Below are 15354 nucleotides of genomic sequence, written 5' to 3'. Positions count from 1 at the left end.
TCATCTAGGCTGAAGGTCATTAAATTTCACCCAGTTACCTCCATAGTGAGCCCAATAGCTTGTTTGAGAAAAGTGTAACTTGTGTTTGGCTAAAGCAGAATACTAATGTGAACTAACTGTTCCTCAGCACACACAAACAGTTTAATTTGGCCAGTACTACTTAGGAAGGGGCAAAATTCTGAGCCATAACTCTTGATACAGACATTGCTAAAGATTAAAAGGATACTGTGTTCTTGCATTGTTTACTTAAAATAAAATACTGTTCCAGGTCTTTTCAGACCTTTGGCAATTGTAATGGCCCTTAACCCACCCCTCTGAAGTCCCAATTAGCTCATTATAGTGCAGTTCTTCATTAATTATTCATTTTGGTATCTGAGATCAAATCCTTAGATAGGCAAGTCTCCCATTGACCTCAATGAGAATTTTGCCAGATGATATTCAATCTTAATTGCTGTGGCAAAGGAATGAATTGTTTGATATGTGACAGAGAAGCTACAGTTTCCATCTAATTTCAGCATTACCATGCATGCTAAACAGCCCAAAACTACTAGATTGGGATATATTCATAGACCTCATTCAACTTTAAAAAGATGACAGCAGCTCTGACTAGTTTTTGAGAAAGTATAGTGACCTTTCATTGAAAAAAAACTAACTCTCATGTTGCTGCAGTACTTTATTACAAACAGGCTTCATAAATGTTCGCTCACTGGAGTTATCAGATGCAACCCTAAAGTAAGATAATTCACATCAATTTGGGGAATAAAGCATTTTAGTGCTTGGAAGATAATGGTATTCCACAGAGAGGAAGAGATGATGTATGACCTCAGACATTTTGATACAGGAAATTATTTTTCTAATGCAGACACAGAAAACGTGTACAACACTTCCTGCTATGCAAATTAGGTATACTAGGCTACCTAAGAAACAACAGCTGATTGCTCCAGTTACTATTATACTTTTCTGGGCTTTAATAAGACATTTAAGTCAACACAAGTTGATGATTAGAACTAAACAAGACAAGAAAACACAGACTACTGATTACAAGTGCAGTATATGCCCATTCAACTGATAAAAGTTTTCCTTCATTACCATTTTCGGAAAATAGTCGCATGAGCAGCTCATAGAACTGAGATATAAATATTGCTGTTAAGCATATCTGTAAAGGAAACAAATAACCAGGTCGAGCCTTCTAGGCCTAAACAACGTAGGTCACATGACAATTATTTGTTTCATCCAGAAATAGGGTGCTGAAGACATCATTAAAAAAGGTAGGGTGGTATTTGCAGGCTCTGTCACAGTCAGGGTTGAAGTTCACCTCCAGGACCTGAGGCTGCATAGTTCTTTTCCCTGAAAAAGAAAAGAAAACAAAACATTCCATTTTACTACCAGGTACACATGAGACGCTGGGAGCCACCTCCTTTTGCTGTAGTAGAGACCATAGAAAGAGGCTGAAGATGGTCAACTCTTACTACATACCCAGAGAGGGTTTTTTTGAGGCCTACAGTATGAGGTAGTGAGACACCAAACCCATTCCTGGGGCAAATGCCATAATCTGAGGCCTTGTCCATATGAGAAAAAGGGGCACTGGTTTAACTAGATCAGAATTAGTGCGTCTTTCTTATTTAACCACAACGTTGAGATGCACCTTCCAAAAAAGACTGCTTCCCCCTTTATTTTTAGGCAACAAGCCTCCTTTGCTCTTTGTATTGCTCTATTGTTCTCTCTAGTTCACCTGCTACAGAAACAGAGCTGGGTTCCTCAGCTGCAGCACAAAATCTCTCCCCTCCCACTTATGGATTCCGAAGTCAGAAGGGAACATTGTGATCAAGATTCTAGTCTGACCTCCTCTACAGCACAGGCCCCAGAACCTCCCCACTTAGCCCTCTACTTCCTCTCACCCCTAAAATAAGGTCAGGAGGTTGTGTTTCCCTTTTGAATTGCAATAATGTTTGAAGAGTAAGACAAAAAACGTAGATTCTCTTTCCTACCTGTATGATTATAGTGGAATTAAATCATGGGGTTTATAATAATTACTTTTAGTAGAGACTGCTCTCCTTGTATAGGTGTACCACCACCACCACCACAATAGGAAAGGGTGCTTGCGGTTAGAATTAACCGATTGCTGTAAAGCATTATGCCCACCTATCTTCAAATGTTTACATCAGCATAGCAGAAACAACGGCAGACGAGAGCCAATAAAAAGAATTAGACAGATGCACGGCAGTATCTCCAACATTATTACTACTAACAAGGAGACTGGATTCCACCCTCGCACATATACAACCCCACAGACATCAAAACAGTCTGTTTCAGTATAAACATCATGGAGCCCGCCCTACCTTTTTTTTTTTTTTTTTTTTTAAAACAGCAAAAACTTTGAGCAAAAAAACCAAATTTAAAAAACAGAGAGAGAATAAATTCAATCTTACCATCTCTGGTAGTATCCCACTTAAGCATCAGGTCAATGGCATATACTGCTCGCGATGATGGATAATCACAGATGCCAAATGGTGCAGGTTTAGCTGAAGCAGCTTGGAATAATTCAGCAAATGCCTTAAAAATCTCTGCCTATTGTCAAAGAGAAGTCAGTTTCTGAATAAAATGCAAATAGTTGCGAGAACCCCATAAAAGTGATTTTTGTAGGTGAAAGTTTCATTTATGAGTCATCTCAAACTGTAAATGTCATCACAAATGACAAGCCTGCAGACAACAAGAACCTTCAGACTTTCAAAAAAAGGGGTCAAGTTTCTTCAGGAATAATTTAATATTTGTTCCCTCACACCCACCCACATCCATGATTTTCAAAAATAGGGGCCTGAAATTAAGCTTCTAGATTTATATTTTAATGTACCTAATAACTGGTCTGATTTTTTTAAGTGCTGAGCACCCAGAATTTATCTCATTACTATATACTACAGAAAACCCTACAAATAAAAGTATTATAATGCTGGAATGGAATCCATGTCTATGTCATTTTGTACAGCACTATACTTCTGAAGCTACCTCAGCAGGTGGAGTGCAAATTAAAAAGGAAAGAAAAGGAGTACTTGTGGCACCTTAGAGACTAACCAATTTATTGGAGCATGAGCTTTCGTGAGCTACAGCTCACTTCATCGGATGCATACCATGGAAACTGCAGAAGACATTATATACACACAGAGACCATGAAACAATACCTCCTCCCACCCCACTGTCCTGCTGGTAATAGCTTATCTAAAGTGATCATCACGTTGGGCCATTTCCAGCACAAATTCAGGTTTTCTCACCCTCCGCCCCCCCCACACAAACTCACTCTCCTGCTGGTAATAGCCCATCCAAAGTGACCACTCTCTTCACAATGTGTATGATAATCAAGGTGGGCCATTTCCTGCACAAATCCCAGTTCTCTCACCCCCTCACCCCCCTCCAAAAACCACACACACAAACTCACTCTCCTGCTGGCAATAGCTCATCCAAACTGACCACTCTCCAAGTTTAAATCCAAGTTTAACCAGAACGTCGGGGGGCGGGGGGTGTAGGAAAAAACAAGGGGAAATAGGCTACCTTGCATAATGACTTAGCCACTCCCAGTCTCTATTTAAGCCTAAATTAATAGTAAATTAACAGATTGATAGAGCCAGAAGAGTTCCCAGAAGTCACCTACTACAGGACAGGCCTAACAAAGAAAATAACAGAACGCCACTAGCCGTCACCTTCAGCCCCCAACTAAAACCCCTCCAAAGCATTATTAAGGATCTACAACCAATCCTGAAGGATGACCCAACACTCTCACAAATCTTGGGAGACAGGCCAGTCCTTGCCTACAGACAGCCCCGCAACCTGAAGCAAATACTCACCAACAACCACATACCACACAACAGAACCACTAACCCAGGAACCTCTCCTTGCAACAAAGCCCGTTGCCAACTGTGCCCACATATCTATTCAGGGGACACCATCACAGGGCCTAATCACATCAGCCACACTATCAGAGGCTAGTTCACCTGAACATCCACCAGTGTGATATATGCCATCATGTGCCAGCAATGCCCCTCTGCCATGTACATTGGTCAAACTGGACAGTCTCTACGTAAAAGAATAAATGGACACAAATCAGATGTCAAGAATTATAACATTCATAAACCAGTCGGAGAACACTTCAATCTCTCTGGTCACGCAATCACAGACATGAAGGTCGCTATCTTACAACAAAAAAACTTCAAATCCAGACTCCAGCGAGAAACTGCTGAATTGGAATTCATTTGCAAATTGGATACTATTAATTTAGGCTTAAATAGAGACTGGGAGTGGCTAAGTCATTATGCAAGGTAGCCTATTTCCCCTTGTTTTTTCCTACACCCCCCCCCCCCCCCGACATTCTGGTTAAACTTGGATTTAAACTTGTGGATGAGCTATTGCCAGCAGGGGGAGGGGGGGAGAGAGAGAGAAGGAGGGAGAGGGAGAGAGAGTGTGTGTGTGTTTTTCCGGCGGGGGGGGGGGGGAAGAGGGGTGAGAAAGCCTGGATTTGTGCTGGAAATGGCCCACCTTGATTATCATACACATTGTAGGGAGAGTGGTCACTTTGGATAAGCTATTACCAGCAGGAGAGTGAGTTTGTGTGTGTGGTTTTTGGAGGGGGGTGAGGGGGTGAGAGAACCGGGATTTGTGCAGGAAATGGCCCACCTTGATCATCATACACATTGTGAAGAGAGTGGTCACTTTGGATGGGCTATTACCAGCAGGAGAGTGAGTTTGTGTGTGTGGGGGGGGGGGCGGAGGGTGAGAAAACCTGGATTTGTGCTGGAAATGGCCCAACTTGATGATCACTTTAGATAAGCTATTACCAGCAGGAGAGTGGGGTGGGAGGAGGTATTGTTTCATGGTCTCTGTGTGTATATAATGTCTTCTGCAGTTTCCACGGTATGCATCCGACGAAGTGAGCTATAGCTCACGAAAGCTCATGCTCCAATAAATTGGTTAGTCTCTAAGGTGCCACAAGTACTCCTTTTCTTTTTGCGAATACAGACTAACACGGCTGTTACTCTGAAACCTAAAAAGGAAAGGAAAGTTGTTCTGTGAATACCAACAGTTACAGCTCAGAAGTTTTGGCATCCCGTTGAATCAATCCACTTTTCTCTCACCGTTTTACAAACATACAAAGAAGATTCCAAATTTTAAAAAAAACTGAACAATTTCCAGTCTGAACACACTGTGATGACATTTCTCGATATAATATGGAGACCAAATAAAAGGATGTCAAAGAGTTATGGTACATGGAGTTTTTAATATCCAAGCCACATTAGAGTAAAATATACCTCCTGTAAACATAAAAAAAGTCTAATTCTTGGCACTTTGCCCAGAATACTCCTTGAGGGATACTTTGCCACTGTTTAAAAAAAGGTTTTCCTTTGTGTAATTTTAAGGCTTATCCTACAACTACTCATATACCCTGAATAGCTTTACTTCCGTGAGTAGTTCTAGTGAAATCAACTAAAATCATGAGTAAGTGTCTGCAGGATCAAATGCTTAACCAACCACCTCTGTACTTCCTGGCTCTTGATAAATAGGAAAACAAACTATTGACTTTGCATTCAATTTCTTCTTTTGAGAGCCACCCACCACCACAAAATAACCCAAGGTGACTGTTTCACAATCCACCCTCTATTCATTTTCATTTGTAGACTTATCACATTTGGAGCTTCTACACAGCTCTGTAGTTCAAACATATCTTGGCACTAGGGAATTGGCCATGTTAAAGCACTTTTGTGGTGACAGGACATTTAGGGGTCTCTGCCTTTTATATCAAGCTCAGATAACATGGAATTCTAAACGTATGAAGATTAAGAGTTAGCTTGGACAGCAACTGAAAGTTCAGCCTAAAAGGAAAAATTTTAGTTCAATATGTTTGGCTAAGGGTCTGAGTTATAAGAACAGAGACATTACACTTTTAAACTATTCATTTGCCCTTTGTTCTCGTGTAGTAAAAAATCCCAAAGGCATCGAAATGTAGGCTCTGTGCTAGCCAACTTTATAGCGTAACCACCTCAAGAGCAGGAACCAGAAAGGTGTACTTGGTAAAGTACTCATTTCCATCTGCTATGCCAGAATGGCTAGTGTGTGCATTCACACCCTTCAGAACAGCCTGCTGTGTACTACACTGCAAGAAGGACCTAAATTCTATAACAAGGTCCTTGGAGCTGTTTTGTTAGAGTGCTGCAGATTACAAATTAAGCAGCAGCTTTATGTAGTTAAGAGACTAAATATGAAAATAAATACCAAAACCTCAATCAGTACAGTAGAGACTTTCTTATTTTGATATTATTTCCATATCTTGGGGAAGCAGTTTGGGGCTGAGGTCAGCAAAGTTTCTAAATAACTTTGCTTAAAAGTTCAGCAGCGAAAAAAAGTTAACCGTGTTGCTACTGAAATGGTCATCTTTCAATAGCAGCGTTAACCTACTGAAATGGAAGGACCGGTCCAGATGTTAAGTAGTACCGTTTCAGGCTTCGTGCAGATTCATGTGGATATATCATTGCAGCCACTGTCTGTTTACAATCCAGGTTTTGCCAGCCTTCATGATTGTGACAAAATAGTGTTTTAAATGAAAGCTTAGAATCTATGCGCCATTCTGCAACTAGGGGTGAGTTCTCCACCAAGCTCTGCAACTTTTTGGAAACATACAGCCTTCTGCTTCCACTGTCTGTCCATCAGTACACCAATTTTGTTCCCAAGCACAGTATACCATGACAACTTTTCATGGAGGAAAACTTAAAACCGTAATATAATAGTAACACAGATGATTGAGCATTTTGTATTTGTAGACTTTAAAATTCTGGGACTACTGGCTTTTGCTGCACTGAAGAGACATTTACTCACTACCCTGGTAAAAACACCTGAACTTTTGAAAAACACCTGTGCCTAAAAGAAAAATGTAGTGAACATCTTATATGGATAAGAGGGATTGGTGACTTACTTGCACAGTTTTCCAGGAATATTCAGGATATTGCTTCTCAAACAGAGGAATAAATTCATCATAGTGAACCTAAAATAATTTAATGGCATTAGAGATTGGTTTGCTAGATTATTCCCACCAGGAGCTAGGATTTTTTTTTTTTTTTTTTTTTTTTTTTTTAAAAGGGTGGAAAAGGAAGGAGTAATGAGTTGCAGAATCTATCGACACACATGGTACAAATCCAAATAAGGTCCTGGGGAATTTCACTGTCTAGAAAGTGCAAAAATGAGAACTATTTGTTCCAAGCTTTTCTACCAGACAGTCCTTTTTACTATGTGGTGAAAACATACACTTAAACCATCAGTTTGGCAGTGGTAAGATGTCCTTTTAATACTTTTTACATGGATTTGATTAGAGAGGTAAAATTTGTGCCATAATCTATGACTATTTGCTCTGGATCTGCAATCTGGGAAAATAGCTGCATCAGAACAGGTATAACCTGTCAAGTTTGTTTGGGTGGATATGCATCAGGGCATCTGGTGACAGTCACAGATAAAGGACCAGCATCTTGATTGACTGAAGACATTTGCTTTTCGTGTATCACTTACTTACCTGTTTTAAGGTTACACCAGAAGCATAGTTCATGACAGTAAAATGCTTCTCATAGTCGTCCAAGTCATCAAGTGAAAATGCGCTAACAAATAAAGGAAAGAGACACTGTTAATTACATAAGATCTTGGAAAGGCAAGGGATCACAATTTAATACTGCTAACTCCTTCACTCCTAGAAAGGAGAAAAAAAAAAAAAAAGGTTATTACCGATTTGAGAACCGCAGCCAAAAAACATCATAAGCATACAGCTTGAGTGGCTTTACGGATCGCAGAAGCACAACGTAACGAATGTCAAATTTAACCATCCCCACATCTTCCCGATGAAACAATACTGGACTCTCAATATACTTAGACACTACCTAAAACAAAAACACAGAGATTGAACACAATTAAACCCTAAGGAATGAAGATGCACAGTAGGTGATGACAGAAACAAGTATCAGTGGGTTCGGACAGTCCAAGATATTCTACCAACACACATTAAGCCAAGTTTTCCTTTTTAAAAAGTTTCTCAATATAAGCAACTTAGCCTTTGTTTGTAGCCAAATAGCCTGAATGCACGCTCTCTTATCAGGTCAGCGTACAGAATTAAAGTACTACCCTCCTCATTCCATTGAAATCTTCTATTTAATTCTCTGCTTACATTATAAACCTTTTCATAAGATTCAATCCAACCCAACATTTGGTCCTCCTCAGATGACTGGACATCTTCCAATTGTCCAGGGACACTTTTCACCACCAAAAAAATTCAGGCCCTCACTTGCAATGCAATTATATGGCCATACAAATGGCAGCATAATTGCTTTTACTCTGAAGTCACCTTTACTCCAACTTCTCAGTTCCCTCAGCCCCACGAGCTGGTGTTCATTTATCTAGGGCAATGGCTCTCAAAGCTGGTCCACCGCTTGTTCAGGGAAAGCCTCTGGCAGGCCGGGCTGGTTTGTTTACCTGCTGTGTCCACAGGTTTGGCTGATCGTGGCTCCCACTGGCCGCAGTTTGCCGCTCCAGGCCAATGGGGGCTGCAGGAAGTGGCACAGGCAGAGGGATGTGCTGGCCGCTGTTTCCTGCGGCTCCCATTGTCCTGGAACGGCAAACTGCGGCCAGTGGGAGCCGCAATCGGCTGAACCTGTGGACGCGGCAGGTAAACAAACCGGCCCAGCCTGTCAGGGGCTTTCCCTGAACAAGTGGTGGGCCGGCTTTAAGACCCACTGATCTAGGGGAAGAGGTGGTGTGTGACAGCTACCAATGAACAAAGTAAGCATGGACGGAGGAGAGATAGTGAGACTTCGGGGTATGGGGTGAGGAACAAGGGCAGCCATCAAGGGATGCCATAAAAGTTAAGAATGTCTTGCAGCACATTAGACTGGATCCATAATACCTAGGACCTTGATTATGTTGTTAAAAACACATTTTCCCTTTGTTTACAAGGTGCTTGATAAGATACAAAACATTTTGTTTTGTCTCCTTAACTACACACAGCTTAGTTTTGGTTAACTGGTATAGAAACACAGCTCTAAAACTGCTTTTGAAATAATGGCTAGTTTACAGAAAAACTAAACAGATTTTTTTTAAAAGTATTCTATTAAAAACAACCAAACAAAACAGTCTCACTTTATATATTATCAGCTTTCTCTGAACTAAAGGGATGCTGTAATTCTTAGAATCATAGAATATCAGGGTTGGAAGGGACCTCAGGAGGTCATCTAGTCCAACCCCCCGCTCAAAGCAGGACCAATCCCCAATTTTTGCCCTGATCCCTAAATGGCCCCCTCAAGGATTGAACTCACAACCCTGGGTTTAGCAGGCCAGTGCTCAAACCACTGAGCTATCCCTCCCCACCCTTTCATGCATTTTTAATTTGATGTTGGAATTCCAAAAAAGGCACATAGTCCAAAACAGATATTCTATTAAGTCACGGGACATAAAGCTTGTGTGACAGTCTGATGTAAGACCACACACTGTTGGCTTCCTATAAAAAGCCATGTGATGCATCCATCATTGGTGGAAGAAGCATTTTGCGCATATGAACAGTCAGACTGAGAGAAATGATCAACCTGAGGGAAGTAGCAATAACTTTCTTATATTTACAGCCAACAGAAGCTACATGAAAGTGGGAATTCATCTTCTAGATTTCTTACTGAGTAGCATAAAAGGAGCAACACATTTAAGCATTCATTACGGTCAGGGAAAATTTTATTTCTGTCCTAAACAGACAGACATGGTCTACTACGAGCAAATAGAAAAATATTCTAACACCGCACAACGCTAAGATTTCAATATGAATTCATCAAGAGTTCACCCTTTTAATGTGCAAATGCTCAGAAACATATACCAGCTATTACAACCTCTTGAAGAAGGAAATTATTTTCCCTCTTGTTTATTCTTACAAAGAGCATCAAGTTTAAAAAAAAAACCTTGCTTCAAACCAAGTGGGAAGCCTACTTTCCTCTAACCTTCGGGCTACTTTCCCTGTGCCTGATGATGTTGTGAAGATTGTTGGTGATGTGGGTGTCTAGGCTTCTGGCCAAGTTCCATGGTTTGCATATCCAATGATTGTCTTCTCCCCTACAATAAAAAAAATAATAATAAAAAAAAACCTCAGTCAAGGCCACAGCATGTCAGTGCGCACCTCATTTATCTTTAGATGTTTTACTGGCCAACCTCCATTCTGAACCACATGCTGATACTGACGGATGCATTACCAATCCGAATGTTCTTTTCGATGCAGCAGGGGAGGGTGCAAGAACCAAGGGCTCCTGGATCACAGCTGACGTGAGCTAGGATTTTGGGGGCTCTCACTTTCTTTTTCAGCAAGGGCCTACCATACTTCCACTGGTAAATCCCTTTTTCCTTCATACATACATTACTACATCATAAGTGCTTGTTTGTAGGTCAAGAGCCCATTCTGACCAGGTGATCACAAAGTTTGAGAACATTCTAGGTGGGTGCTTTAAAACTTGTAAATTAGGTTCCTCAAGGCCACCTCTGAGCCAACCAAGTTACATAACAGACAGCTATTCTTTTGGGGACTGAACACTGAACATAGCAATGTGAATCCCTTGCCCAAACGCACCTGTCAAGCTCAAGAGAGCATACCTTCTCCTCACTCTCTTTCCACTACGTAGATATCTGAAGAGGCTGGACTCTTCAAAAAGCTTTGGACAAAGTAGGAGCGATATGCAGGTCTTTAGTCTGTTCATGCTACTGAGCAACAGCAAGGTGACCCTGGAGGTCCCGTCTTCCCCAATGAATTTGTGAAGGCATGCAGAGAAGTTTCTCTAGGTGATCTGGAAGCCTGCCTGTGGTTAAGTTTTAATACCAGTGTGCAGTACTAGTTTTAGTGAAGGATCTGTGTTTTCACTGAAAGAGTTGATTTTGAAACTCCCTCCCCAACACACACACATACACACACACTCTGGCTTCATGATCACCTCTTGCACATACTTGTTGTTAACCAACAATCAGAATACTACAGGCTAAGAACATACATTTAAAATTTCCCCTCATGGTTAAGTCCATTCAGGAGGTAAAGAAACAGTATCTTGAGAAGAGAGGGAAGCAGCTAGATGGTTCCAGGATCAATCACAACCCCCAGGACAATCAGGGAGCTAACTGGGAGACAAGATAGGGGTTATTTTGGTGAAAGAGCAAGACATCAACTGCCCCCAGTCCCTCACTAAGGCTATGTCTACGCTTTATGGCAGCATGCTGAGTACAGGGACATGTGTAGCTACACACTGCAGTGAAAGGCAAGTGTCCACATTTGTCACTGCAGTGTGTAGCTACATGACCCAGTGAAAGGTTCTAGTAGCCAGACCCTTTCCCTGCTGCTGGAGCCTTTCACAGTGGTGGGGAAAGGCTCTGCCAGCAGGACATTAGCCTGCTAAAAATAGCATTGCAGATGAAAGAAGTGCTGATTGGTGTGTAGAGAGCCCTGTGTACAGTATAAAACCTGGGGTTCAGGTGTCTAGGGCATTCTAATCTACTCTGCTTGCCTAAGGCATGCCTCACCATCTACACTGCTATTTTTACCCATGCCAATTGGGCATGGTCTGTTCTGTACACACGGCTGTAAGTGTAGACGTATCCTACCAGACAAATTCCTTGTTACGGTCAGTTCTCCTGGATCCGAAGGAGATTGCTGTGACAGGAAGTGCTTATGAGTAAGGTAACACAGAACGCCTAATGAGAATCAGAGTCCGTTTTCTTTCAGCCTCTCTAAGGGAGTCCAAGGTTAATTCTAAATTTGACTTCCGCTTGGAAATGTGTTTTAACCAAGAAAACTGGGCACAATCACTGCTCTGCTTTAAATTGCCATTGGCTCACAGAGAAAGCTATCTGCCCACACAAAAGTTGTAAATCTTCGTACATTTGTAAAATGGAATTTTGCCACTGACTTCAATGGAGTCAATGATTCCACCCTATATATTTCACAGTATGTCACAATACATATTTTGGAGTTAAAACAAATAAGTAAAGCCCACACTTTTCAGATAAAATCCACTAGAACATAAGTGAAATGCAGTTAGTACAAATTAATGGCAGAAGAAGAGCTGTTTAATCCAATTAACCCAAAACATGCACTTGCTGGTACTTGGAGAAAGTTGGTTAGGAAATTGCAAGACAAGCAACAGCAACATGGCCTACCTCCTCTCACGTTGCTGAAAACAGCTGATAAACTGGGGTAATTCTGTGTGAAGGTTAAAAGTACGAGGCAGCCATTTTGGCCCCTCCGTCCCTCCAACTCGTCTAGATATGGATGCTAGACAATCCTTGACTGTCAGGAGATGCTCACATGGAAACTGATTCAACATCACATGGGGCCTCTCTTCACTTAGTTTCCTACAAGAGATGGAGGTCACTTAAAAAGACCACTCCATGGAACAGAGCTTTTTATATGGCAGCCAGATAATTTGTACTTGCAAGGAAATAGCTGTCACCTGTAATCTTTGAAGTGGGAAAAGTTGTAGAGGATGTCTGCTTCTCCCTCATATTCGGTAAACTCAAAACGTGGGTGTTTCAAGTTGTTGAGGATTTGGGGAAGGTCTGTATAGACCCTGGGAGAAAGGAAAAGATACATACAAGTTTTGTCAATGAGAGAGCAGTTTCTCCTCTTGAAATCAAAACTAATGGCTATCTTAACAGAAAACATGCAACACAAAAGAACTACACTTGTTAATCGACTCTAAAACGTCAATTTTTTTTTAATTATGCAAACATACTTGATGGTAAATAGAAAGAACTGAGCACCCTCAGTTCTTATTCAGAGCATCAGGTCTTTATTTTCCACATGCAGAAAAGTCATATTCCAGTGTTTGCCTCATTGCAGCCCTGCTAACGAGGAAGTGAACTTGATCTTACAGATTCAGAAGCAGCTCTACAGCATCAAGTAGGGTGGGACACAACAAATCCTCAATGAAGATATTCACATTTAAAGCTATTTTAAAATGTAGCAAAAAACAGTTACAAAGCAAACAAAAACTAAATGATATGTTTTGAGTCTGATACTTTAAGAGTTTCCAACACAAAATCCCAGTTTAAGATTATTTGATAGTTTAACAAGCGACCTTGCTATTTAGCAAGTTCAAATAACTCAGCAGCAATGCAATCTGGAGAGAATTTTATGGTGGCTTTGTGGCTTGGAAGGGAGACTAACAGTTCAAGATGTAGAGAAAAAAATATTAAAGAGAAGGAGGAGACAAACAAAATAGTCCAAAATTGCCTTTGCAAACGTTTAGACAAATAGTGTCAACAACAGCTAATCACTTCGTCAGAGAACCATCACATTTCATCTCCTCCTCATTTCTACTGGTTTGTGATGCAGAGTCAGGCTATATAGGATTTTGTTCCACCTTTTCTACTGCTATCTAATTAGAGGACACATCAAGGGATGTGTTTTTGCAACTGGACCCCTCATATATTCCATTACTGTTAAGGGGGAGAAAACGACATCCTTCAGAAGAGAAAAATGTCAGATGTTTACACATTGAGGCCAAGTTTTGTGCAACTCCAAGTGTAACATATTATACAAATTATGTTGTTATAAGGTATTTGTACATAATGTTAATATTCAGTTTAAAAAGTTGTGTGAATTTACTGCAGGGGAAAGGTATCAGCTTGACATCCCTGGTGAACTAAGTCCTCTGTCTACAGGGCTGAAGTAGAGGAAGTTTTACAAACATGCATCCACCCACCCCCTTCCAGAAGCTTCAACCCCAATCTGGCAGCTTCAGCTAGGGGTAACTGTAATAATACTCTCCCCATGGTCCTTACAGTTCTTAGCCTTTCCTCTAAGTCTGCCAATCAGTGCAAAGCATAGTGGCAAGTTTGATGTGGAAGCTGGTACCACACTCATCTCACATTGCGGCCACCAAATATGCATTAGATGGGAACTGCTTCCCTACAGAGCTGGGCTGGATTCAGACTGACGGCTTAACGTTGAAAGGCTTGGTAGTACTTCAGCAATGCTATGAGGCATCCAAATGCTACTTTTATATATACATGGTATACAAAGAGTGATGTGACATTTACAGTCTTTTACCTAAGTCAGCAGTGCCCAACCTTATTACAAAAAGGGCCACATAAACCTAAGCACAACCTTGTGTGCGCCAAACAGATTTAAAGTCACCTGTATTGATTTATATTTTAAATTCAGCTTGTTTTGTATATATTTGGATAGAGACCATTTATGTACAGTATTGTCTATTTACACACACTCATGTAAACTAAAATGATGTGAACATGAAAACATTAATCAATCTGCCATTAGTGTTGAAGCAGGCCACAGGCCTTGTAAAATGCTCTGGTGGGACACGTGCGGCCTATGGGCGGCAGTTTGGGCACCCCTGACCTAAATCAAGCTTTGGTAAGTTAGGAAGTGCCAGAACCGAGGTTGCCCAGGCAACCTCAGTTCAGCTGCCGTGTGCCTATCCATTACAGAGTCTTTAATTACATGACCACACATTGTTTTTCCCCCACGTGGCTCATGAGCAAGGTTTGGACCCATGACAAGAACAGGGCCTTCAGTTCCACAGCAAAGATGTCCCTTCCTTGAACTACAGGAGTAAACGGTAGCAGTACTAGCTCATTGTCCTTTATGTGAATAAGCCCCTAGAGCACAGTATGGAAACATTTTGCCAGTCTGTTACACAATTATTTGTGGAACAGTACTGGAACATTAGGTATTAGGATTCCTGGGTTCCATTGCCAGTTCTGTGAGAAGAGTGTGCTTTAGTGATGAGATCAATGGATATAAGCAGCATAGCCAGGCACATAATTTGGTGCATTCATTCCGAAAGGCAGCATGGTTGAGACTTGGGTCTGTCGTATTACATAGCTGTGGTCTAGTCACAGCTCTGCCTGAAATAAGGTAATACAGGTTGCACAAGGTTATCTGTAAGACAGGTCAATGATGGTTGCCTGCCTTGGGGTAGGAATATGAGGCCCTCGTTCATAATTAGGGCACGGATATATTAACATCAGACGCTGGAAGAGCTGGGGCTAGGAACTTCATTATATATTTTATAAAGGAAGGAAGGAAGCCAGCCCTGTAGTACACATATTGGAAGGGGCAAACAAAGATCCCAATGTCATAAGTGGAAGTCATTGGCTAAAGTATTTTCTGACGCCACTAGGGGAAGCTATTGCCTTCCTTTGCCCCTCCTACAGCTTGCACTTGCCAGATTTAATTTAAATCTACTTACTTTACAAAATGGTGGGCATCACAGCATGTACCCATGACACTACCATCCACAGCCTCAGCATGGGCATGTGGCTAAATTCTAGCCTAACCAGCAGGAGGAACAGGCCCTA

General features: G+C 41.3%; 1 protein-coding gene across 1 annotated transcript in view; it reads right to left on the bottom strand.

Moving 5' to 3' along the window:
• Positions 1-660: 660 nt before the first annotated feature.
• Positions 661-15354, bottom strand: part of TTLL12 (tubulin tyrosine ligase like 12) — a 67610-nt gene continuing 52916 nt past the window's right edge. The window contains exons 7-14 of the mRNA XM_048825441.2: positions 12483-12599; positions 12190-12384; positions 9996-10107; positions 7750-7901; positions 7544-7625; positions 6953-7021; positions 2430-2568; positions 661-1347 (exon numbers count right to left, since the gene is read on the bottom strand). Coding sequence (XP_048681398.1) covers positions 1196-1347; positions 2430-2568; positions 6953-7021; positions 7544-7625; positions 7750-7901; positions 9996-10107; positions 12190-12384; positions 12483-12599 — 1018 coding nt within the window. The 3' untranslated portion in view covers positions 661-1195. The remainder of the gene's footprint in view (positions 1348-2429; positions 2569-6952; positions 7022-7543; positions 7626-7749; positions 7902-9995; positions 10108-12189; positions 12385-12482; positions 12600-15354) is intronic.

Source organism: Caretta caretta, chromosome 1 (genome assembly GCF_965140235.1).
Source record: "Caretta caretta isolate rCarCar2 chromosome 1, rCarCar1.hap1, whole genome shotgun sequence".
Lineage (NCBI taxonomy): Eukaryota > Metazoa > Chordata > Testudines > Cheloniidae > Caretta > Caretta caretta.
The sequence above is the reverse complement of the archived record's forward strand: the minus strand, read 5'-3'. Positions and strand labels throughout refer to the sequence as shown.